The following is a 27597-nucleotide window of genomic DNA, read 5'->3' on the forward strand; positions in this document are numbered from 1 at the left end:
TGGTAGGTGAACCGGCGGCCATCTTTCTGGTAGTATTGGAAGTTAAAATTTCAATTCAATTTCAATTGCAATGGTGTACCAGCTAAATTGCAGTGGTCTGAAGAGATAGGTCCATTCTATGAATTATGATTGAAATGACCCACCCTGTATTCAAGAATATGCTGTCTCAACCGATGAGGGGTACAACACAAATTCCTCACAATGATGTAATATAGGGTCTAAGCTACAACGGTGCATTCGGAAAGTATTCAGACACCTTGAGTTTTTCCACATTTTGTTACGTTACAGCCTTATTCTAAAATTGATTAAATTAATTGTTTTCCTCAATCTACATTACATTACATTTTAGTCATTTTGCAGACGCTTTTATCCAGAGCGACTTACAGTTAATGAGTGCATACTTTTTCAACCCCTTTGTTAATCGCAAGTAGTAATGTGCTTAACAAGTCACATAAGTTACATGGACTCACGCGGTGTGCAATAATAGTGACAGGTGTGGCATATCAAGAAGCTGATTAAACAGCATGATCATTACACAGGTGCACGTTGTGCTGTGGACAATAAAAGGCCACTCTAAAATGTGCAGTTTTGTCACACAACACAATGCCACAGATGTCTCAAGTTGAGGGAGCGTGCAATTGGCATGCTGACTGCAGGAATGTCCACCAGAGCTGTTGCCAGAGATTTGAATGTTAATTTCTCTACCATAAGCTGCCTCCAACATCGTTTTAGAGAATTTGGCAGTACGTCCAACCGGCCTCACAACCGCAGACCACTTCTAACCACACCAGCCCAGGACCTCCACATCCAGCTTCTTCACCCGCGGGGTCGTCTGAGACCAGCCATCCGGACAGCTGATGAAACTGAGGAGTATTTTTGTCTGTAATGAAGCCCTTTTTTGGGGAAAAACTCATTCTGTTTGGAAAACCTAGTTCAGTTTGCTTTCCAACACACTGGGAGACAAATTCACCCTTAAGCAGGACAATAACATAAAACACAAGGCCAAATATACACTGCAGTTGCTTACCAAGACAACATCGAATATTCCTGAGTGGCCTAGTTACTGTTTTGACTTAAATCGGCTTGAGATTCTATGGCAAGACTTGAAAATGGCTGTCTAGCAATAATCAACAACCAACTTGACAGAACTTGAAGAATTTTAAGAAGAGTAATGTGCAAATATTGTACAATCTACACACAATACCCCATAATGACAAAGCAAAAACCAAATACCTTATTTACATAAGTATTCAGACCCTTCGCTATGAGACTAAAAATTTAGCTCAGGTGCATCCTGTTTCCATTGATCATCCTTGATGTTTCTACAACTTGATTGGAGTCCACCTATGGTAAATTCAATTGATTGGACATGATTTGGAAAGGCACACACCTGTCTATGTAAGGTCCCACAGTTGACAGTGCATATCAGAGCAAAAAGCAAGCCAGGAGGTCGAATGAATTGTCCATAGAGCTCAGAGACAGGATTGTGTCGAGGCACAGATCTGGGGAATGGTACCAAAAAATGTCTGCAGCATTGAAGGTCCCCAAGAACACAGTGGCCTCCATCATTCTTAAATGGAAGACGTTTGGAACCACCAAGACTCTTCCTAGAGCTGGCCGCTCTGCCAAACTGAGCAATCGGGAGAGAAGGGCCTTGGTCAGGGAGTTGACCAAGAACCCGATGGTCACTGACAGAGCTCTAGAGTTAATCTGTGGACATGGGAGAACCTTCCAGAAGGACAACCATCTCTGCAGCACTCCACCAATCAGGCCTTTATGATAGAGTGGCCAGACGGAAGCAACTCCTCAGTAAAAGGCACATGACAGCCCGTTTGGAGTTTGCCAAAAGGCATCTAAAGACTCTCAGACCATGAGAATCAAGATTCTCTGGTCTGATGAAACCAAGATTGAACTATTTTTGCCTGAATGCCAAGCGTCACGTCTGGAGGAAACTTGGCACCATCCCTACGGTGAAGCATGGTGGTGGCAGCATCATGCTGTGGGGATGTTTTTCAGCGGCAGGGACTGGGAGACTAGTCAGGATCGAGGGAAAGATTTAACAGAGCAAAGTACAGAGTGATCCTTGATGAAAACCTGCTACAGAGCCCTCAGGACCTCAGACTGGGGCGAAGGTTTACCTTCCAACAAGACAACGACCCTAAGCACACAGCCAAGACAACGCAGGAGTGCCGTCGGGACAAGTCTCTGAATGTCCTTGAGTTGCCCAGCCAGAGCCCAGACTTGAACCCGATCGAACATCTCTGAAGAGACCTAAAAATAGCTGTTCAGCGACACTCCCCATCCAACCTGACAGAGCTTGAGAGGATCTGCAGAGAAGAATAGGAGAAACTCCCCAAATACAGGTGTGCCAAGCTTGTAGCGTCATACCCAAGAAGACTCGAGGCTGTAATCGCTGCCAAAGGTGCTTCAACAAAGTACTGAGTAAAGGGTCTGAATACTTATGTAAATGTGTTATTTCTGTTTTTTGTTTTTAATAAAGTTGCAAGAAATTTCTAAAAACCTGTTTTTGCTTTGTCGTTATGGGGCATTGTGTGTAGATTGATGAGGGGGAAAAAACAATGTAATCAATTTTAGAATATCTGTAACATAACAAAATGTCAAGGGGTCTGAATACTTTCCGAATGCACTGTATGTAAAAATGAGGAAAATCGGAGTTCGGGCGTTTTTAGGTATTTGGTTAAAAAATGACAGTTTAAAAAATATAATTTGACAACCCGTTTTGTACGTTTTCAAATTATATGAAACTCAACTCTTTATCTTTTTCAGTGATGAAGACATGTTTCATGGTGGGGTATGCAAAATAGGTCAACTTTGAGCACCTCTATCTCCTGGAAGTTTTGTTATTCAGGTCCAAAAAGTCCCTTTTTCTGACCACTTCTACCATGGGCAAACGTATGGAAGTTTCGTTCAAATTAAAAGGGGTGCAGTCAGAAAGTGATTGAAATCATATGGAACGACCCTATAGGGCCGGGTTCCCCAACTGGCTGCCCGCGGGCCGAATTTGACCGGTGGGTGGTTTTATTTGTTCCCCCAAATTTATGAGCAAAAAAACAAACTTTTTGGGGGGGGGGTCTTTTCATTGTTGGACATAAAAGTCTGTAAAAACACCAGGAAATCAGCTCCAAGTGATTTTAATTTAAGAAATCTGTTCCCAAGTATTCCCACGCATAATAGAGAGAGACACATGATCATATAAAAATGTAAGCAAGGTTTGAAATTGTTGTGTTTTAGTCAAACATTATATCTGTTTGTGCTTCTTGCGGTCAATTTGCCATCTACAAATTATTTGTTATTATGTTCCGGCCCCCCGACCATCCGCTCAACAACAAAAAATCAACCTGCGGCTGAATCCAGTTGATGATGCCTGCTATAGGGTTAACAACAGAGGGCTAGATAGACCTTCTGGCCCTGAGGCAGCTGTGATTCAGAGTAGGGGTTTATCTTCTCTCGTGGTGGATGGATAGTTCTGATTGGCCAGCGGGTTCACATGGCCATCCCTGGAGAGGTGCACCCTGGGAAGGAGTGAAGCCCCCAGAGAGAGGAAGAGGAGCAGGACTGAATCTTCCTCCTGTCATCTGAACAGTTGAGATATTCCCTGGTTTCCTGCTCTGTGCTCCCGCCCTCTGTCCGCCCAGCTCTGGACGCTCCTTCTGCCTGAACACCAACTCCCTATGCCCACTGGGAACTCCTGTCATGTCCGCTACAAGTATGAGGGGATTTATCTCTCATGTTCCTACAAATGAAGGACATATAGGTTGCCCCACAATGGCTATTGGGATCGCCCCACACAGACAGTTTCCTCCCCACAATGGCCACCCCAGCATAGCAAAGGCTGTTAGTTGTGCTTTGAACCACCAAGCATGTCTTGCAGTGCAAGGCATGTCTGTCACATTCAGCTCATTATACTGAAGTGGCTGCCTCTGTTGACCCTTGGGCACCAAACCCTACTAGAATACATGAAATCAGTCTTTGATGACTGAATCAGAATACGCTCTGTGGGAATGAAGGCAGGCAGAGATGAGAACTATAAAGACTCAGTCTTCATTATCTGGGAGCGCAGTTGGTCGGTTGAAACCATGATCAGAGGGTTTGCCATGGAGGATAATGTAATGTACCACTCACTCTGTCCATAACAAACATATGTACTGTATGGAGCTCCATTCATCCAGGGTTTTGCTTTCAGCACTTCTAATAAAGATGAGGCCTGGTATTGGTTATTCTGCGGTAAGGAATAAGGCTCTTCTGAGATGTCTGTATCATGGAGGGGAGGAGCCTCATAAAGCTGATTGACTAATGACAGGAGGTTTACTCTGTATGGGCTCCATCTTAGCACCCTGGTAATTAGGAAGATGAAACTGACACAAACACTGGCTTTAATCCTGTGGCCTCCACTCTCTGCTAAACCTTGGGATGTTGTTGTGCATCTAAATTAAGAATCTCTTGTTTTCACTCAAGCCCAGTTAGCGTTCTCTGCCGGCGGAAGGAGGAGGAGGGGAGAGAAGAGAAGAGCGGAACAGAAGAAAGCAAAGCCACCGACCTATGAATGCATCGTCGCTGAAGGGACATTGGCAAAGCTTGATACAGGGGAACGAGATAGGAGAAAGAGGGGGGAAGAGAAGAAAGATCCCTTTCTTCCTTTCTCTGACGGCCTTAAGCGTTGTCGTCATCTGGGTAATGCAGTGACTGGCCGGCTCCGCTGCCATGGTAGTGCATCCTGGCTGGGACTCCCGTCACCGTGTCTGGGCACGGGGCACCAACCACAGGAGGCAGAGGACATCCCTAATAAATAAACTCTCAGAGCGTGCCAACATTAAGACTGACTGGCACGACCGCCCTGATCCAGAACAGAGCAGGCAGCAGGGCTTCTGGTAACAGCCAAAGGGTGAAGAGACACAAGGATAGAGGAGGATGAGGAGGATTACCCTGACACAGCACAGTAGTAGGGTCTTACTGGAGTTTTCTATTTTGTCCATCCATATTCAGGCCTGTCTTTTACCCTCCTGGCTCTTACTGTGGATCCATGGAAGTGCCATACAGTCACACTGAGAACTGAGAGTGGAGCGGAGAGGATGGCCCTTGGCTTCAGTGACCCTGGAAGGAGATGCTGAGGCTCCATATGTCTCCTGACCACACTGGACCATCACCCTGGACCAGATTTCAGGACCAGACTTCAGGACCGGCTGTTAGTGTGTGTAATGTCCTGCTGTGTTTTGGGATGGTATAGCAGAAGAACCCAGGAAAAACCTCCACAGCAGGTAGAGTGGAGATGCTGACTCTGATATCTGGAAGCCTTCTCTCTGAATCTCTCTACAGCCATGCATAGCCTTTGGCAAAGATGACATCTCTGTTGGGATAAGGAAAGAATTTACACTGCATCAGTGTTTTTCACTCTTGTTGTTTTCTGTTATCTAACTATCTTGACCAGTGTGTTCAGAGATCTAAAGACTGGCCTGGTTTTGACTGCAGACATAAATAATGCTCTTTAGTTTAGGTCTCTGTTCTGTCCATTTTGGACAACTCCCTGGGCAAGCTTTCCACTCTCCTAGCCTTTTTGTTATTCTCCTTTTTTAGGTAATGATACTCCTCCATTCCCCCCTTCTATTACTATCTCTCGTTCTCGCTCACTCTTTGGGGTATATCTAATGAAGGTATATTTTAGATTTTTCTATCTCTATTTTCTGTTGTTTTCTTCCGCTGCAGGAGTGGAAATGAAGAGAAGCTCATGGCCCTGCTCACTCCGTTAAACGTCAACTGCCATGCAAGCGATGGCCGCAAGGTAAGGGCTCGCTCTGCCAGCACGCACATGTTTGTGCACACACACACACTGTTACTCATGCAATCCCTGCTCAAACTGTGATATTCCAACTCAAATCATTAAGTCATAGTGAAATGGACCAATCAGTTCAGGCACACTTTAAATATAGAGGCATTGAGCCATTCTTTACTAGCGGAGGTAGTAATTGTGAGTGGAACAGAGTAAGGAGGGTTATAAGTGACCCTCTTAATGTCATAGCCAGGTTAGCCAGGTTCCAGGTGTCAGTGATAATAGAGGTCTGATCTCAGGGAAAGCTGCAGGATCCCAGTCAGTCCAGAGAAGAGGCTTAACCTGATCCACGGCATCACTTCTCACAGACCTTTCATATTGGAAATGAGAGGATTTGTGGTACCCTCTGTCTGCTGCAAGGTAATCATAATGCATGGTTGGGCCAGAGTTGAGGATAGCACCTCCGCAAATTTCCTACTAAATGAGTTGTGTAATGGCAGATTTTGACCACACTCCGCAGTTTCTATAGTAGATGTTGATTATAAGCAACACATTGTTAGTACAGTATTGACACGACATTCTGGTGACGATGGATACTTAGCTACAGCATAGGGGGCTACAAATGGGCTTGTCATCCATTCTATTGGCATGGACGTTCTAAGCCACTGGTGTCAAACTCATTCCACGGAGGCCGAGTGTCTGCGGTTTTCAGTCCTCCCTTGTCCTTGATTTATGAATTAAGGTCACTAATTAGTAAGGAACTCCCCACACCTGGTTGTCTCGTGCTTAATTGAAAGGAAAAACCAAAAACCTGCAGACACTAGGCCCTCCATGGAATGATTTTGACACCCCTGTTCTAAGCAAAAAAGGTTGCTATTAGACTAGCTCTTTCTCCTTTGCTAGCCTACCCAGCTTAAGCTATCACACAATCACATCAAGCAGCTGAAATGACAGGAATCTGTGTGCATTTTCATTTGTTTTACCTTTGTTTCTATTGCCATTTCTTTGGATATATCCATTATATCCTGATAAATGAATTTGCCTGGCTCAGAGAATCTGTCAGTCTCGTCAAGTTCATATGCATAGCATCTGAAAAATAGCTGCAACAGGGTTGCACATGTTGGAGAAGCAGACAGCAAGGTTTAGACAAACCCCAACTGCTGCAAACCAAATGCTAGGCTAGTAGCATGGGGAAATATTGCCTAGATTATTTTTTCCAGGGGAGATTAAGTTGATAAGTTACCTGGCTAGGCTGTCGGACAGTGGATGCGCATTGATCATTCAAATGGAACCGTTAACAGGCATTACCCATGATTTTTGTTATTAACTCTTATCAACCAATCAGCATCCAAGATCCAAATAACCCGTTTTATAGTTTAGAATAATTCCAGTAGAGTGATTTGGGGATCTGTGTGGGATTCCGCATTGAAATTATTTTTATTTCTACACCACAGCAGAGTACTGTAGGTTGTAGTTATGGCTATTGTGTGAGTCGTTAGCGTTCAATGACTCCTGATTGATTAATAGATTTCCGTGAGGGTATGATGACAGCGATAATAATAGTCATTGACACAATGATGCATATAAAAATTATAATGAAGCTTTCCTAAAGATTGTCCCTTTTCTTTATTCCCCCTTTTTTGTTTGAATTAAACTGGCATCATCCCTCCCTCCACCGCGCTGGCCAATTCTCTGCCTTCTTTTATGTGAGCAATGCTGTTCTAGACGGTGTGGCAGTGTGGATGTTTATGGCTGGTTTTGTTTGCCCGAGTCACTGCCCTCTAATACCACTCTGCAAGGTGCAGTGTTCCTGTCTGCCAGCCAGCCAGTTGGTTGCTCCCCAGACCTCAGTGTTTATGAACAGAGAGAATATCTTCTCCTTTACAGTCTTCACTAATGTGCAGTGCAGTTAGTCTCTCTGTGCTAATGAGTTGCTGTGGCCCTGGCAGCACAGCATGTTGGTACAGAGATGTTGTTCTAAGGCAGATGAGAGGGTTGCTCCTACTAGTTACATTGCTTTGTGTTGTTGAGTCCTCGGACTCTGTTGGTGTTTCTCAATATGCATACTACCGTGCTCCACACTCTCATGCTCCAAGTGCATTCTCCAAGGACGTTCTCTTGAGTACGTTCTTGTGAGGACAAGGGTGTGGAGAACACATAAATCGTCACATTTGAGAAGCACTCGCACTCCCCCTACTGTATTACCTCACGCTGCATCTTCCCACTCACTGAACCTTCTTCTAGCCAGGACAATGGCAACAATATAGACGAAACAAGATATACACAAAGCAAACATTTTATTTCATAATTATCAGCTAGATAATTATGTGAATTGTTGTACTCTAGCTAGCCAGCTATCTAGTTAAACAGGCAAAAATGACCTAAAACTAATGTTACAGTAGATGTCAATTCTTTGTGGGTAGCTAGCTAACAATTCTTTGTGTCTAGCTAGCTTGCCAGTTAGCCCTATTGACTTACTATTTTTATTTTATTTTATTTTTTTATTTTATTTCACCTTTATTTAACCAGGTAAACCAGTTGAGAACAAGTTCTCATTTACAACTGCGACCTGGCCAAGATAAAGCAAAGCAGTGCGATAAAAACAACAACACAGAGTTACATATGGGGTAAAACAAAACAAAGTCAAAAATACAACAGAAATACATATATATACAGTGTGTGCAAATGTAGCTATGTAACTATGAACTTACCCATTCACTGAACCTTCCTTCTTCTAGCCAGGACAATGGCAATAGAGATTAAACAAGATATACACAAAGTAAATTGTTTACTTATAACTATAAACTAGCTATATGTGAATCGTAATAATGTAGCTAACCAGCTAACAGGCAAAAATTACCTAAAACCAATGTTATCCAAGGTAGATATCAATTCTATGTGGGTAGCTAGCTAACAATTCTTTGTGGCTATCTGGCTAGCTAACAGTAGTAGCTAGCCAGTTAGCTCTATTGACTTACTATGGGCTTGTGACCTACGCACACTACAGTGGGTATTGTAGGCAGGTAACCATGCCAAAATTAATACAGCACGTATTTATTAATGTATCAAGTTTAAAATATTGTAGTCAGGCAACATATGAGATGTGAATAGGTAACATTGTTTTTTTACCCCCTTTTTCTTCCCAATTTCGTGATTACGATCTTGTCTCATCGCTGCAACTCCCCAACGGCTCGGGAGAGGCGAAGGTCGAGTCATGCGTCCTCCGAAACATGACCCGCCAAGACGTGCTTCTTAACACCTGCTCGCTTAACCCAGAAGCCAGCTGCACCAATGTGTCGGAGGAAACACTATTCAACTGACGACCGATGTCAGCCTGCAGGCGCCCGGCCTGCCACAAGGAGTCGCTAGAGCGCGATGAGCCAAGTAAAGCGCCCCCGGCCAAACCCTCCCCTAACCCTGACGAAGCTGGGCCAACTGTGTGTCACCATATGGGACTCCCGGTCACGGTCGAATCCCAGGTTGTAGTGACGCCACAACATTGCGATGCAGTACCTTAGACCGCTGCGCCACTCGGGAGGCCAATAGGCAACATTTCATTCTGAAGTCAGTGTATTTTCTCTCGCTTCAGCTCAAATAATGTCCGCCATTGATTTCAAGAAAATGTGCGTAATTGTTTTGTGTTCGGTTGGGCCTTTGTGCTGGACTATAATTGTGTTTTATGAGTTTTTCAGATAGAAAAGGCTTACTTGGCCTCTTCTAAGGCCACTGTTCTGTTTCCCTGCTACTATATAGCCCTTTAATTGACTGTTCAGTGAGTCGCAGGTCTTTTAGGAGTGAAACCAAGGAGTTATAGAGCAGATTATGGGAAAGTGAGAGGTCCGCATTTAGCCTACACGGTGCAGTTCATGCGGCTCTTAGATATTTCCAAGGGGGCTTTTGTAGGTGTTTAGGCTACATCCACAGTATGTCAGGTGTGTTCTAGTCCCCATCCCACTCTATCCTCTAAAAGTGAGCTTCTCAGCTATCCTAACGTGGTTAGTACATGGCGACTCACTGTTTGTAATTACCTGGACTCCACTTAACTTAATGTTAACACAAAATTGCCCTGATTTCTTCCTAAGAAAGAGGGAGAACTGAGTGTGTGAGCCAGAGATAGAGCCATGTGCGTGATCTCTCCATGCAAGATGCAAATATTGTAGTAGTGTGGATTCTGATTACCATACTAATGATATTCTGTTTTGAGGATTCTCTGTCCTCATAACCCATTCCACTTGTAATTTCTGTTGTCAAAGCTAATAAAGAAATGAGCGACTCAACTGGAATGAAATTAAAGTTCTAAGGCTCGCCTTGAGAGAGAAGAGCGAACTTGAAAATATGCTAAGCTTGCTGATGTTTTGTTGTGTGCATTTTATTCAGAAATGTGTGCCATTCATGTGTTAGTTAAGAAATGACCTTGTGGCACAGGTGATTCCATAGAGATTCTACCACTCAGGTGTTACTTTAACTCCACTAAAGAGACAGTCAGTCAGTCCTCAGTGCTCTCCCCTGTCTAGCGTCATTCCATGCCCAGCTAATCTCTCCTTCGATGCTCTGCTAAATAAATATATCAAGTAAATAGTTCATCACACTTGCTTCCTGAACTCATTCAGTTAGCTTAATATACAGTTGAAGTCGGAAGTTTACATACACTTAGGTTGGAGTCATTAAAACTTGTTCTTCAACCACTCCACAAATTTCTTGTTAACAAACTATAGTTTTGGCAAGTCGGTTAGGACATCTACTTTCTGCATGACACAAGTCATTTTTCCAACAATTGTTTACAGACAGATTATTTCACTTATAATTCACTGTATCACAATTCCAGTGGGCCAGAAGTTTACATACACTAAGTTGACTGTGCCTTTAAATAGCTTGGAAAATTCCAGAAAATGATGTCATGGCTTTAGAAGCTTCTGATAGGCTAATTGACATCATTTGAGTCAATTGTAGGTGTACCTGTGGATGTATTTCAAGGCCTACCTTCAAACTCAGTGCCTCTTTGCTTGACATTATGGGAAAATCCAAAGAAATCAGCCAAGACCTCAGAAAAACAATTGTAGACCTCCACAACTCTGGTTCATCCTTGAGAGCAATTCCAAACGCCTGAAGGTACCACGTTCATCTGTACAAACAATAGTACACAAGTATAAACACCATGGGACCACGCAGCCGTCATACCGCTCAGGAAGGAGATGCGTTCTGTCTCCTAGAGATGAACATACTTTGGTGCGAATAGTGCAAATCAATCCCAGAACAACAGCAAAGGACCTTGTGAAGATGCTGGAGGAAACCGGTACAAAAGTATCTATATCCACAGTAAAACGAGCCCTATATCGACATAACCTGAAAGGCCGCTCAGCAAGGAAGAAGCCACTGCTCCAAAACCTCCATAAAAAAGCCAGACTACGGTTTGCAACTGCACATGGGGACAAATCTCGTACTTTTTTGAGAAGTCCTCTGGTCTGATGAAACAAAACTAGAACTGTTTGGCCATAATGACCATTGTTATGTTTGGAGGAAAAAGGGGAAGGCTTGCAAGCCAAAGAACACCATCCCAACCGTGAAGCACGGGGGTGGCAGCATCATGCTGTGGGGGTGCTTTGCTGCAGGAGGGACTGGTGCACTTCACAAAATAGATGGCATCATGAGGAAGGAAAATTATGTGGATAATATTGAAGCAACATCTCAAGACATCAGTCAGGAAGTTAAAGCTTGGTCGCAAATGAGTCTTCCAAATGGACAATGACCCCAAGAATACTTCCAAAGTTGTGGCAAAATGGCTTAAGGACAACAAAGTCAAGGTATTGGAGTGGCAATCACAAAGCCCTGACCTCAATCCTATAGAAAATTTGTGGGCAGAACTGAAAAGGCGTGTGCGAGCAAGGAGGCCTACAAACCTGACTGTTACACTAGCTCTGTCAGGAGGAATGGGCCAAAATTCACCCAACTTATTGTGGGAAGCTTGTGGAAGGCTACTCGAAACGTTTGACCCAAGTTAAACAATTTAAAGGCAATGCTACCAAAAACTACTTGAGTGTATGTAAACTTCTGACCCACTGGGACTGTGATGAAAGAAATAAAAGCTGAAAAAAATCATTCTCTCTACTATTATTCTGACATTTCACATTCTTAAAATAAAGTGGTGATCCTAACTGACCTAAAACAGGGAATTTGTACTAGGATTAAATGTCAGGAATTGTGAAAAACTGAGTTTAAATGTATTTGGCTAAGGTGTATGTAAACTTTCGACTTCAGCTGTATTACCCAGGCCCCTCTCTCAGCCCTGTATGTTTTTGTCTCCTTAGTGATCTGCCTATGTACATTAAAGATCCACTGCTCACATTTGCTACCTACGCCTTTGCCTCTGTCCCCTCACCTCTCTCCTCTGTCCCGCAGCCTCCATAACCCAGGGAAAGAATTTAAGAGAAGATCGCCCTTGGCTGCTCTAGTCTTCTGTTTTCCATTTGTCATACAATTCCAGCTTACAGGTGCATTCTTTTGTTGAAGTATATAATAGAATACTTTAGGTCTTTCCGAGCAGCACCATTTGTCATGGGACTCTGTGTTGCTGTGCCAGTCACTTTTCTATTTCTCTTCTTCTGTTTTTTGCTGAATCCACACCCTGAGTAAAAAAGCAGCAAAGGGCTGTTATCATTCCCCGATATCTCCATGGCCTGAAACTCAGTTTGTTCCATAAATTCATTGTGTTTGTCACAGTTTGCTTCTATAATGGTATTGCAGCAGCCCAGGACAGAAAGGGCTCTTGGCAATAATGGGAGGATCAGGGACAATAGGAAATGGAGAATACTGTCCCTGGCAGTGTCTTCTTTCAGCAGTGTTAGGCTATTTCAATGGCTACTACAAGGAGGAGAAGAGGCGTAGGCGATACTAGAGAACGTTGGAAAGTGATGAATCCACTCCGAACCTGTGACACTACGTTTTTAATCTAGGCTACTGCTGTGTCTGCAGCACTGGTTGTAGTTAGTTGTTAGAAACCCCTAGTAGGGTCAGGTTCAAGACATGAACAATAGGCCCTAGTTGTTTTTGATCATCCTCTTATATGTAGCAGGATTTATTAAATCCTTACTTTGCTAGTCTGACTGGTTTGTGTTGATACTGTGGAGGAATCAGTAGACTGCCATTCCCCTGGTCGTTTGCTGTTAGTAACTGCATCAGCTCTGTAATATCAGTAGTGTGTTAAAGAAATGACCTTGGGTGGACACTGACGGGAAGCTTAGTAGAGCGCTGCGATGAGACACACCCTGTAATGACCTGTCTGCCTCAACACAGTAACCGAATGCAGCCACACACCTTCGGAAGCTGCTCAGTATTCAGGAGGAGGAGAGCCAGAGTCTGTCTACATGTGAGGAGCAGAGCAGACACGTCTCCGCCTGCCCGGGCATACTAGCATCTCAATTTACCTCAACAACCTGCTGCCATCCTGTCCCTCCAATGGCCCTAGGAACAGTGGGATGTGCTGAGGCTGAATGAACCGGGCCTGTCTCCAACCTCACCATTTTTGCTATGTCTTAACCATCATGAACATCAAGGCTTGTCATAACCATCACTGCCTCTGTATTCAGGGGCTGACTTAGAATTGACATCCGCCTCCACATATCGTACCGCAGGGGAAAATGAGAGAGGGGGCGACTAAAATAAATGCTTTGGTATAGTGGGCTTTAGAATTTCGATGGATAGCATAAGACGCTGAGGATGAATCACTGGGTTAATTTAATCACTTTTGTGATTGGGTAGCTCAGATACCTGGATGTCTCTGCGTGACACCAGCTAGACTACACAATCACACAAGTGTTTGTTACATTTAGGGCTGTCCCCAACTAAAATAAATGTTGGTCGACTGAGAGTGGTCCTGTTCTTTCGACCAATCGATTGGTCGAAATGTTTAACCTTATTTTTTTTTCTCCATATATAGACAGGCACACCCTATGTGTTTGAATAAAATCAACTACATATGCACTGAGCTTGTCTGATGCTTTAAGCACACTGTTTAATGAAATAATTAAGACACACAAATGACTCAAAGAGCCCGATGTTCACACTGTGTTAAAATAAATGACAGTGAGTGCCTGTGTGACTGGCGCACGTTGTCTCGCTCTCCTCCCTACTGCAGCGAAAAGGCACCACAGCACAGCAAGTGTTTATTGTGCTGTCCGTGCTGAAGCTGCAACATTTCAGCCATTTGTTTCTGACTGAAAAGTTCTGTTACCGAAATCCCTAATTTGTTTAGGAAAAACATTCCCTATTCCCTCAACCCTTGCTTTCTTAAGGTGAACAATGTAAGCATCGCATGCATTTGACCAGTAGGGCCTGACTTATAGCCTATCGTAAATAATAAATAGTTTATAACAAACTGAACACCATAACACGTGACAGCAAAATGGATGCGGAAGACGTTAAAAAGAAACTCAAAAAGGGCGAATGTTTACTGGTTGCTCAGGAGGGAAAGGGGAAGTCAGATCTGTGTAAGACATTTGACTTAGTTGTGGAAAATACTGGAGATCAAGAAAAGGAGGGTGTAGGAGCAAGTATTACGTGGGCCAAACAACTGTTAGATTATTTTTGTTCCCCTCTTCTGACCATTTGGAAAATTAAACAACACTAAATAAATGTGTACCGGAGATTCTGTTCTAATGGGGGAAAAATATATATAGAGCCTTTATTACAGCAGACTAAGAACAGTTGCATGCATTTGTGAATTGCAGTTTATTTATTGTTTAGGCAAATTATTCAAAGCTCCCTTTATTTAATTTTAAAACTAAAATGCTTGATTGCATTTCAAAGCATGAATGTCTCATATGCTGTTTGATGGCATGAAAGAACGAACGAATGATTGATTGATTGATACAGGAACCTATACAGTGTGTATTGAAATATAGGCCTAAGTAAGTTACAGTATTAAGACTGAACAGGACGTGCTCTTAGGCCTACAGCTCGATGGTGGTTATACAAGACTGCTATAGTAAGCCTACTAATGATATTACTTATTATTATAATGATAATTGTAATAATAATTGTAATAATAATAAGTGTGACAAACAGGTGCTGTTAGATTACAATATATTTTTTTCTGCCTGTTTGGAACAGTGTAAACAACACTAAATAAATTATAAGTAATACCAGTCTATTCTAACGAAAAACATTGTAAAGCCTTTATTACAGCATAGCAAAGATTAAAAACAGACAAATCTGTGAAATTGCTTTATCCGACATTTTGCCGTTGCATGAGGCTTGGTTCTCACGAATCAGTAGGCTATTAAACAAACACTCAAACAGGCAACAGGAGCAAGATCTGTCTTATTTCTGTAGATATACTGTATATATGGATGATTTGTAAAGCCTGGCATATTTAACATTTAGGCTATTGATTATACAGTGAGGGGGAAAAAGTATTTGATCCCCTGCTGATTTTGTACGTTTGCCCACTGACAAAGAAATGATCAGTCTATAATTTTAACGGTAGGTTTATTTGAACAGTGAGAGACAGAATAACAACAAAAAAATCCAGAAAAACGCATGTCAATAATGTTATGAATTGATTTGCATTTTAATGAGGGAAATAAGTATTTGACCCCCTCTCAATCAGAAAGATTTCTGGCTCCCAGGTGTCTTTTATACAGGTAACGACCTGAGATTAGGAACACACTCTTAAAGGGAGTGCTCCTAATCTCAGCTTGTTACCTGTATAAAAGACACCTGTCCACAGAAGCAATCAATCAATCAGATTCCAAACTCTCCACCATGGCCAAGACCAAAGAGCTCTCCAAGGATGTCAGGGACAAGATTGTAGACCTACACAAGGCTGGAATGGGCTACAAGACCATCGCCAAGCAGCTTGGTGAGAAGGTGACAACAGTTGGTGCGATTATTCGCAAATGGAAGAAACACAAAAGAACTGTCAATCTCCCTCGGCCTGGGGCTCCATGCAAGATCTCACCTCGTGGAGTTGCAATGATCATGAGAACGGTGAGGAATCAGCCCAGAACTACACGGGAGGATCTTGTCAATGATCTCAAGGCAGCTGGGACCATAGTCACCAAGAAAACAATTGGTAACACACTACGCTGTGAAGGACTGAAATCCTGCAGCGCCTGCAAGGTCCCCCTGCTCAAGAAAGCACATATACAGGCCCGTCTGAAGTTTGCCAATGAACATCTGAATGATTCAGAGGAGAACTGGGTGAAAGTGTTGTGGTCAGAAGAGACCAAAATTTAGCTCTTTGGCATCAACTCAACTCGCCGTGTTTGGAGGAGGAGGAATGCTGCCTATGACCCCAAGAACACCATCCCCACCGTCAAACATGGAGGTGGAAACATTATGCTTTGGGGGTGTTTTTCTGCTAATGGGACAGGACAACTTCACCGCATCAAAGGGACGATGGACGGGGCCATGTACCGTCAAATCTTGGGTGAGAACCTCCTTCCCTCAGCCAGGGCATTGAAAATGGGTGGTGGATGGGTATTCCAACATGACAATGACCCAAAACACACGGCCAAAGCAACAAAGGAGTGGCTCAAGAAGAAGCACATTAAGGTCCTGGAGTGGCCTAGCCAGTCTCCAGACCTTAATCCCATAGAAAATATTTGGAGGGAGCTGAAGGTTCGAGTTGCCCAACGTCAGGCTCGAAACCTTAATGACTTGGAGAAGATCTGCAAAGAGGAGTGGGACAAAATCCCTCCTGAGATGTGTGCAAACCTGGTGGCCAACTACAAGAAACGTCTGACCTCTGTGATTGCCAAAAAGGGTTTTGCCACCAAGTACTAAGTCATGTTTTGCAGAGGGGTCAAATACTTATTTCCCTCATTAAAATGCAAATCAATTTATAACATTTTTGACATGCGTTTTTCTGGATTTTTTTGTTGTTATTCTGTCTCTCACTGTTCAAATAAATCTACCATTAAAATTATGGACTGATCATGTCTTTGTCAGTGGGCAAACGTACAAAATCAGCAGGGGATCAAATACTTTTTTCCCCTCACTGTAGACCTAATTAAGTTGGTTTCCTCTCCTCAATTTTCTTAGACAATTAGGCTAAGGCAAGGGCTGTTTCCACGTCTCTGCTGCTGTTGCCTCCGCCGCATCGTTCACAATCCCTATATGCTGGTTAACTTTGCTATTATGCACATATCAACATAGGGAAAGGCGCCAATTCTACAGCGCTGAAGATAATGTTTCAGAACCGCGGACAGCGACTGTGGACAGCGCAGGAGAAAGCGCATTTGTTATAAAATAATAATAGATTTATTGTTGCACCATTATTTTTACATAATATAACCATATACAATTTCAGTATCACGTCTTAGAGTGATGGACTGTGCCATCCCCGTGGCCTCCGCAATGGATTAGTCCACTGAGAAAGGCACGAATCAGACCGGTGTCTTGTGCACTATATTAAAATAAATATACAATAAATTGCGACTGCTCGACTAAATAAATCTTGGTCTGTCAACAGCCTGTCGACCAGTCGACTAAATGGGGTCAGCCCTAGTTACATTAGTGTTCTCACACACATCTGGTTCACACCGTCCTATAGGAGATGTTTGTGAGGTGATTATTTCTCTGATGGCACTTAGTGGCTTGCGAAAGTATTCACCCCCCTTGGCATTTTTCCTATTTTGTTTCCTTACAACCTGGAATTAAAATTTGTTTTTTGGGGGTTTGTATCATTTTATTTACACAACATGCCTAGCAGTTTGAAGATGCTAAATATTTTTCTTGTGAAACAACAAATAAGACAACAAAAAAGAAGTCTTGAGCGTGCATATCTATTCATCCCCCCCAAAGTCAATACTTTGTAGAGCCACCTTTTGCAGCAATTACAGCTGCAAGTCTCTTGGGGTATGTCTCTATAAGCTTGGCACATCTAGCCACTGGGATTTTTGCCCATTCTTCAAGGCAAAACTGCTCCAGCTCCTTCAAGTTGGATGGGTTCTGCCGATGTACAGCAATCTTTAAGTCATACCACAGATTCTCAATTGGATTGAGGTCTGGGCTTTGACTAGGCCATTCCAAGACATTTCAATGTTTCTCCTTAAACCACTCGAGTGTTGCCTTAGCAGTATGCTTAGAGTCATTGTCCTGCTGGAAGGTGAACCTCCGTCCCAGTCTCAAATCTCTGGAAAACTGAACCAGGTTTCCCTCAAAGAATTTCCATGTATTTAGCACCATCCATCATTCCTTCAATTCTGACCAGTTTCCCAGTCCTTGCCGATGGAAAAATATCCCCACAGCATGATGCTGCCTCCACCATGCTCCACTGTGGGGGTGGTGTTCTCGGGGTGATGAGAGGTGTTGGGTTTGCGCCAGACATGGCGTTTTCCTTGATAGCCAAAAAGCTCACTTTTAGTCTCATCTGACCAGAGTACCTTCTTCCATATGTTTGGTGAGTCTCCCACATGCCTTTTGGCGAACACCAAACATGTTTGCTTATTTTTTTCTTTAAGCAATGGCTTTTTTCTGGCCACTCTTCCATAAAGCCCAGCTCTGTGGAGTGTACGACTTAAAGTGGTCCTATGGACAGATACTCCAATCTCCGCTGTGGAGCTTTGCAGCTCTTTCAGGGTTATCTTTGGTCTCTTTGTTGCTTCTGATTAATGCCCTCCTTGCCTGGTCCGTGAGTTTTGGTGGGTGGCCCTCTCTTGGCATGTTTGTTGTGGTGCCATATTCTTTCAATTTTTTAATAATGGATTTAATGGTGCTGCGTGGGATGTTCAAAGTTTCTGATATTTTTTTATAAACCAACCCTGATCTGTACTTCTCCACAACTTTGTCCCTGACCTGTTTGGAGAGCTCCTTGGTCTTCTTGGTGCCGCTTGCTTGCTGGTGCCCCTTGCTTAGTGGTGTTGCAGACTCTGGGGCCATTCAGAACAGGTGTATACAGTGGGGGAAAAAAGTATTTAGTCAGCCACCAATTGTGCAAGTTCTCCCACTTAAAAAGATGAGAGAGGCCTGTAATTTTCATCATAGGTACACGTCAACTATGACAGACAAATTGAGATTTTTTCTTCCAGAAAATCACATTGTAGGATTTTTAATGAATTTATTTGCAAATTATGGTGGAAAATATGTATTTGGTCACCTACAAACAAGCAAGATTTCTGGCTCTCACAGACCTGTAACTTCTTCTTTAAGAGGCTCCTCTGTCCTCCACTCGTTACCTGTATTAATGGCACCTGTTTGAACTTGTTATCAGTATAAAAGACACCTGTCCACAACTTCAAACAGTCACACTCCAAACTCCACTATGGCCAAGACCAAAGAGCTTTCAAAGGACACCAGAAACAAAATTGTAGACCTGCACCAGGCTGGGAAGACTGAATCTGCAATAGGTAAGCAGCTTGGTTTGAAGAAATCAACTGTGGGAGCAATTATTAGGAAATGGAAGACATACAAGACCACTGATAATCTCCCTCGATCTGGGGCTCCATGCAAGATCTCACCCCGTGGGGTCAAAATTATCACAAGAATGGTGAGCAAAAATCCCAGAACCACACAGGGGGACCTAGTGAATGACCTGCAGAGAGCTGGGACCAAAGTAACAAAGCCTACCATCAGTAACACACTACGCCGCCAGGGACTCAAATCCTGCAGTGCCAGACGTGTCCCCCTACTTAAGCCAGTACATGTCCAGGCCCGTCTGAAGTGTGCTAGAGTGCATTTGGATGATCCAGAAGAGGATTGGGAGAATGTCATATGGTCAGATGAAACCAAAATAGAACTTTTTGGTAAAAACTCAACTCGTCGTGTTTGGAGGACAAAGAATGCTGAGTTGTATCCAAAGAACACCATACCTACTGTGAAGCATGGGGGGTGGAAACATCATGCTTTGGGGGCTGTTTTTTCTGCAAAGGGACCAGGACGACTGATCCGTGTAAAGGAAAGAATGGGGCCATGTATCGTGGAGATTTTGAGTGAAAACCTCCTTCCATCAGCAAGGGCATTGAAGATTAAACGTGGCTGGGTCTTTCAGCATGACAATGATCCCAAACACACCGCCCGGGCAACGAAGGAGTGGCTTCGTAAGAAGCATTTCAAGGTCCTGGGGTGGCCTAGCCAGTCTCCAGATCTCAACCCCATAGAAAATCTTTGGAGGGAGTTGAAAGTCTGTGTTGCCCAGCGACAGCCCCAAAACATCACTGCTCTAGAGGAGATCTGCACTGAGGAATGGGCCAAAATACCAGCAACAGTGTGTGAAAACCTTGTGAAGACTTACAAAAAACGTTTGACCTGTGTCATTGCCAACAAAGGGTATATAACAAAGTATTGAGAAACTTTTGTTATTGACCAAATACTTATTTTCCACCATAATTTGCAAATAAATTCATAAAAAATCCTACAATGTGATTTTCTGGATTTTTTTCCCTCATTTTGTCTGTCATAGTTGACGTGTACCTATGATGAAAATTACGGACCTCATCTTTTTAAGTGGGAGAACTTGCACAATTGGTGGCTGGCTAAATACTTTTTTCCCCCACTGTATATACTGAGATCATGTGACAGATCATGTGACACCTGGATTGCACAAAGGTAGACTTTATTTAACTAATTATGTGACATCTGAAGGTAATTGGTTGCATCAGATCTTATTTAGGGGCTTCATAGCAAAGGGGGTGAATACATATGCATGCACCACTTTTCCGTTATTTATTTTTTAGAATTTTAGAAAGTTATTTCTTTAATTTCACTTCACCAATTTAGACTATTTTGTGTATGTCCATTACATGAAATACAAATACATTTAAATTACAGGTTGTATTGCAAGAAAATAGGAAAAACGCCAAGGGGGTTGAATACTTTTGCAAGGCACAGTATGCTTCAACCTTTAATAGTCATGATTAGCTGATGATTGCATGGGTAATTAAGGGTTATTCCTGAGCGTAGGGAATCCCACCACTCCACCCATTAGCCTCTACTCTAACCAGTGCCTGGTGTTACACTGGTCTATATTTAATCAGAAGAGAGAAACCAGTCTTTAGTCTTTGGTGCTCCACATTCTGCAGAACCGCTTGTGTCAGAGACCAAAGGTATGATTAGCATCCAATAGATTAGTCTGGATGGCCTTAGTCTGCAGTAGAAGTCCAGCCAGGAAGGGGTAGATGCTGTCCAACATTCCTAGCATATGTGTTCTGCTACTGGCTCTGTCAGGCCAAGATGGGTAGGTAAGCTCCATTGTGTTGACCCAGTCTGCTGTAGCAAGACTCGGGTATTACTAGTCAAAACTCCTCTGTGCTTCCTTGTCCTGGATATCGCGGCCCAAGTACATTTCCTGAGCCGCCCACGCATTACCGGTTTACTCCGAGAGCCTTCGGGGGAGAGAGCAGAGCCATCCAAAACACTGCTTGGTCAAAGAGACTGGTCATGGAGAGGAAAGGAAGAGCAAGTTATTACCTCTCCTTCTGAGCAGACTGATAGCCAGCCAGGGTCAATGATCATAAGCTCAAATGTGCATTGTGCAATGTGATGAATACTGATGGACCTCAAGCTTGTGGATGTATGTTGACAGCTGTTTTCCCTTGTTGTGAATTGAAAGAGCAGCCGATGTCCCAAATGCATGATGATCATCAGCTCATGCAGATTGGAATGCCCACTTCTGAATCTGTCACCAGTTTTACCATCAAATGTGACAACCACCATCAATACCTGTGGAGGGAGTAGGAATACAAACACCAACCAAGTATCAGTACTGCTGCCTGTGATTCACATCAAAGCTGAAAGTAGTCAGTGTGTGTGTGTGTGTGCCACTTAACTCAGTCTGCAATGAAGCAACATTTCAAAAGCATAGTTTGAAATGGCATCTCTGTAACACCAGTCTCCCTCATTACGCTATCCTACCTGAGGGTTTCATTTGGAAGTTTGTAATAAGTGTGTGTGTGTGGTGTGTACGAGAGAGACTCTGTGGGTGGGTGGGTTTGGAGCGGTGGGTGCGATGAGTCGGGTGGGTCTGAGGATGATGGAGCTCTCAGGAGTGTAGGACGTTATTAACGCGGCACGCGCGACGTGGCAGCTCGCTGGAGAGAATTATCAAGATGCCTTCAGAAAAACCAATTCCTTACTCCTCCACACGTGCAGCGTAGCCATGAGGATCACACCTCAATTGTTTCACTGACCTTTCTGGTTTTTCCTCTCTTTTTCTCCATTTTATTTATTCCTCGTTCGTACTAGTTCTGTGTGAGAGGGAAGTGTAAGGGCTCTACAGTGCTACCATTTTGGTCGCATATGCTCCTAAATATTTTACTGTGAAACCTGGAATTTTAATTTAGGAGCACCAGTGCCCATAGGAACAAATTTCAGCGTAGAGTCCTGAGTAGAGTGAGGGCTAATGTTGTGGTATGTACTGTAGCACCTCACTGAGACAGGGTTGTTAATATGGAGTGTTTTGACTTGTTTGAACCGTCCGCGAAAGCAGCCCGGCAGGCAAATGTAGTGTTGTTTTTGTTGTGGTTCATGGCATAGATAATGAGTTGGTAACACCACTACTGAACGAAGTCTTTTGTCTTATTTCATTGAGCTGCTTTTTTCAAGCCACATAGTTTCCTATTAGCACACTCCGTACCAGGGGAAGACTGCACTTACTTCGCAGCTCTCTCTGTGTCGGCTACTGTGTACAGACTGACTGTTAGCCTCTGACTCACTGTACACACACGTTAGTCTATTAAGAAGTCCCACCTATGCTCTGCTATCACAATGGCAGTGGGTAGGCTCTGATTACCCCGGTGTGATAATATTTTATATTTACTTGACAGCATCTCTGGCTTAAACATAAACTTGATCTATTTCTGGTGTAGGTGTTAGGATTGGACTGGGAATAGAGTCTGCTGGAAGAGTGTTCTTTTCAACCCAATAAACACTAGCAGCTTTGTGAGTTTGCTACTCAGGGATTCTGAGCTTCTATTGAACTTTGTGTGGTTTAGTACATGCACTGTTATCGAGCCACAGCTGCCTCAAGGTTCTAAAAATCAATTGCTAGGCAAGGCGTATGCGATTTCTCAAATGTTCTCGATCCATGTTTTGATCATATAATTTTGTAGCAAATGTAGGCCGCCTGGTCAGCTGCCCTTCCTGGCTCTGTCTTTTGTCAGAGTCTAGCTGTAAACTGAATAGAAGGTGGCAGTGAAGTACCACCCATGCGTGTGGCACAGCTAACTAGAACATCAAAGACATAACGATTAGGGAGTCGCTCTGTAGCCCTCATCAAAGACGCTTGTGTAAATGTTGTTCATATTTTTGGATGAAAGCAGCATGCTAAGATGGCTCCCAATTTTGGTGTGTGAAGACTACCCTCTGTCTGTACTATAGGAAAACAGACCGTTTAAATACAGTTGAAGTCGGAAGTTTACATACACTTAGGTTGGAGTCATTTAAAACTCGTTTTTCAACCACAAATTTCTTGTTAACAAACTATAGTTTTGGCATGTCGGTTAGGACATCTACTTTGTGCATGACACAAGTAATTTTTCCAGCAATTGTTTACAGACAGATTATTTCACTTATAATTCACTGTATCACAATTCCAGTGGGTCAGAAGTTTACATACACTAAGTTGACTGTGCCTTTAAACAGCTTGGAAAATTCCAGAAAATGATGTTATGGCTTAAGAAGCTTCTGATAGGCTAATTGACATCATTTGAGTCAATTGGAGGTGTACCTGTGGATGTATTTTCAAGGTCTACCTTCAAACTCAGTGCCTCTTTGCTTGACATCATGGGAAAATCCAAAGAAATCAGCCAATACCTCAGAAAAGGAATTGTAGACCTCCACAAGTCTGGTTCATCCTTGGGAGCAATTTCCAAATGCCTGAAGGTACCACGTTCATCTGTACAAACAATAGTACGCAAGTATAAACACCATGGGACCACGCAGCTGTCATATGGCTCAGGAAGGAGACATGTTCTGTCTCCTAGAGATGAACGTACTTTGGTGCGGAAAAGTGCAAATCAATCCCAGAACAACAGCAAAGGACCTTGTGAAGATGCTGGAGGAAACAGGTTCAAAAGTATCTATATCCACAGTAAAACGAGTCTTATATCGACATAACCTGAAAGGCCGCTCAGCAAGGAAGAAGCCACTGCTCCAAAACCACCATAAAAAAGCCAGACTACGGTTTGCAACTGCACATGGGGACAAAGATCGTACTTTTTGGGGAAATGTCCTCTGGTCTGATGAAACAAAAATAGAACTGTTTGGCCATAATGACCATTGTTATGTTTGGAGGAAAAAGGGGGTGTCTTGCAAGCTGAAGAACATCATCTCAACCCTGAAGCACGGGGGTGGCAGCATCATGCTGTGGAGGTGCTTTGCTGCAGGAGGGACTGGTGCACTTCACAAAATAGATGGCATCATGAGGAAGGAAAATTATGTGGATAATATTGAAGCAACATCTCAAGACATCAGTCAGGAAGTTAAAGCTTGGTCGCAAATGAGTCTTCCAAATGGACAATGACCCCAAACATATTTCCAAAGTTGTGGCAAAATGGCTTAAGGACAGCAAAGTCAAGGTATTGGAGTGGCCATGACAAAGCCCTGACCTCAATCCTATAGAACATTTGTGGGCAGAACTGAAAAGGCGTGTGCGAGCAAGGAGGCCTACAAACCTGACTCAGTTACACCAGCTCTGTCAGGAGGAATGGGCCAAAATTCACCCAACTTATTGTGGGAAGCTTGTGGAAGGCTACCCGAAACGTTTGACCCAAGTTAAACAATTTAAAGGCAATGTTACCAAATACTAATTGAGTGTATGTAAACTTCTGACCCACTGGGAATGTGATGAAAGAAATAAAAGCTTAAATAAATCATTCTCGCTACTATTATTCTGACATTTCACATTCTTAAAATAAAGTGGTGATCCTAACTGACATAAGACAATTTTATGTTCGCCAAAAGGCATGTGGGAGACTCCCCAAACATATGGAAGAAGGTACTCTGGTCAGATGAGACTACAATTTAGCTTTTTGGCCATCAAGGAAAACACTGTCTGGCGTAAATCCAACACCTCTCATCACCCCGAGAACACCATCCCCACAGTGAAGCATGTTTGTGGCAGCATCATGCTGTGGAAATGTTTTTCATCGGCAGGGACTGGGATACTGGTCAGAATTGATGGATTGCGCTAAATACAGCAAAATTCTTGAGGGAAACCTGTTTCAGTCTTCCAGAGATTTGAGACTGGGACGGAGGTTCACCTTCCACCTGGACAATGACCCTAAGCATACTGCTAAAGCAACACTCAAGTGGTTTAAGGCGAAACATTTAAATGTCTTGGAATGGCCTAGTCAAAGCCCAGAACTCAATCCAATTGAGAATCTGTGATATGACTTAATGATTGCTGTACACCGGCGAAACCCATCCAACTTGAAGGAGCTGGAGCAGTTTTGCCTTGAAGAATGGGAAAAATTCCCAGTGGCTAGATGTGCCAAGCTTTATAGAGACATACTCCAAGAGACTTGCAGCTGTAATTGCTGCAAAAGGTGGCTCTACAAAGTATTGACTTTGGGGGGGGTGAATAGTTATGCACGCTCAAGTTTTCAGTTTTTTGTTGTCTTATTTCTTTTTTGTATCACAATAAAACATATTTTGCATCTTCAAAGTGGTAGGCATGTTGTGTAAATCAAATGATACAAACCCCCATTTTAATTCCAGGGTGTAAGGCAACAAAATAGGAAAAATGCCAAGGGGGGTGAACACTTTCGCAAGCCACTGTATGTATGGAGGATGGGCAGGGCACCCATCCCCCTGGACCTGGGCTGTGTTATGCATCATTACCACAGTGGCTGGGGATAGGGGCCGGGGCAGGGCCGTATATCTCCCCCAGCAGTTAGCCGTCAGCAGGGCAGAGGAGGGGAGAGGAGAGGCCTAATGTATTATTGATCCAGCCCGCCTGCTACCAGGCAGAGGAAAGAGTGGGCGCTCCTCCGCTCTCTGTTTGGCCAGTGTTTGTATTCGCCTGCCTCCTCTCGGACCGGGCTGTCTACTCTACCCTATCCCCTGGAACAGGACAGAAATACAAATTCACCCTCTCCCTCCCTGGCTGGTGATGTGTGTGTCCCTCCCTCCCCAGTGTTAAGCATGATGATGCGTGGTTATCTCAGTGGAGAGAGGTTCTCTATAAATTGGTTCGCTCAGGAAAGCACAGTGCCTCGGCCAAACCTCCAACTGTACCGATTTCATTGTAGTTATAGCAAGCACTGCCGCCATGGCAACAGCTGACACCTAGCAGTCACTGTTGGCATGGTTACAGGGTACAATTCTGTAGAGAGGGGGGGGGGTAAGGAAATAGGAGAGAAAATGGAACAAAGGAATGGAGCTGATGAAAGTAATGGCAAAGGAAGTAATCAGATCTTTGCAACAAACCCCCACCTCTCCCCTGCCTGCTACCCTGTCTATGCTCTGGCTGCCTGGCAGTCGTCTTTTAGATTATTAAAAACACAATGTATTTTATTCAATTTTACCTAAGTGCAAATTTCATAAAGCACCGACTGGATATCTAGCTAAGTTTGGAAGTCTGCTATGCCCGTGTTTAATCTAATGGAATTGTGTGTCATACAATCTCTGGTGTACAAAACATTAAGAACACTTTTCTTATATTGAGTTGCACTGAAAACAGCCTTAATTTGTCGGGGCATGGACTCTACAAGCAGTAGCGGTGCGTGAGTAAAATCACGGGGGAAGCCAAGCCAAAAAAAAAGCCATATTATACCTTGTGTTGTGACAATTGCGTTGTTTGCTCTATAATGTTAGTTCATATGCCTTGCAACCTCTGTCCGGTGAAGTCCACAACGTATATTGCATGTCACAAACCGTTACATGACTTACAGAATGGTCAAGCAAGTTGATGTTTCCAACATTTTCTGATTACTAAACAACTATTGATTTAGAACCACGGAGAGTTACCGCAAGTCGCAAAGAAAACAGGAGCTGCCTCCGCTATTCCAGCACCATTTCAACTTCAACATTTCAACATCATCAAATCACCACTGCTTAGTCTAATACAATGACAACTAAAAGATACCAAAAACAATTTAGTTTGTTTGTGTGTGTGTGTGTGCGTGCGTTCATGCAAGTAGAAAAAACGTGTTGACTGACCCTACCTGTAGAGAAACGCCAATGCCATCCTCCTCTTTCATGTTGACTAAACGGTCTATGGTTGTCATATTTTTGTGGCCCTAGGCTACCTGGCTAAAATGCTTGCTCGTTAGCCTAACTTCCTTTCATGGGCAACATTAGCTAGTTAACATTAGCCTTCTATATCTAGCTACATATTCAACTTCCTTCCTCTCAGGCCAGGGGCACAATGTATGAATTTATGGTTGGATCAGAATCGCCGTTATAATTGTTGGCCAGTATGGAGAATTAAGTAAAACCACAAGTCAAAATCCCTATCTCCATCCATGGCTAATTTAGGAAAGGGACGATTTTAGCTAGCTACCCACCGGAGGACAAAAACACAACGAGATGCAACAATTCAAGTTGTTTCTGTCAATGACATATTTCTGTTGATGCGATGTGATAGGAGTGAAGCCAAATCCAAACTGGCTTCCCTTGACACTTTTTTATTTATTTTTTCTTTCTTTATTTATTTTTTTGTTGCCTCAGGACCATTCACAGTTGAGCTCACTCAGTTTACGGTAATGCTGATTGGCTATTATTTCATTTTTTTTTTATCAAGGGAGTCCAAATGCTCGCTGGCTTCCCTTGCAATCAATGCTACGGGCGGCAACAATGTCAGTCTTTATGAACAGACAGCATCAGATAGATGGCCTACACATACAGAGACCGAGGGGATACTTTCTCCAGTACGA

General features: G+C 43.3%; 1 protein-coding gene across 5 annotated transcripts in view; it reads left to right on the plus strand.

Annotated features, from left to right (window-relative positions):
• The window catches only part of LOC121582215 (poly [ADP-ribose] polymerase tankyrase-1), a 114722-nt gene that overhangs the window by 52079 nt on the left and 35046 nt on the right, over positions 1 to 27597 (plus strand). For all 5 annotated transcript variants that reach the window (XM_041897874.2, XM_041897875.2, XM_041897876.2 and 2 more), the window contains one exon: positions 5722 to 5797. In XM_041897874.2, coding sequence (XP_041753808.1) covers positions 5722 to 5797 — 76 coding nt within the window. The remainder of the gene's footprint in view (positions 1 to 5721; positions 5798 to 27597) is intronic.

Source organism: Coregonus clupeaformis, unplaced genomic scaffold, assembly GCF_020615455.1.
Source record: "Coregonus clupeaformis isolate EN_2021a unplaced genomic scaffold, ASM2061545v1 scaf0506, whole genome shotgun sequence".
Classification (NCBI taxonomy): domain Eukaryota; kingdom Metazoa; phylum Chordata; class Actinopteri; order Salmoniformes; family Salmonidae; genus Coregonus; species Coregonus clupeaformis.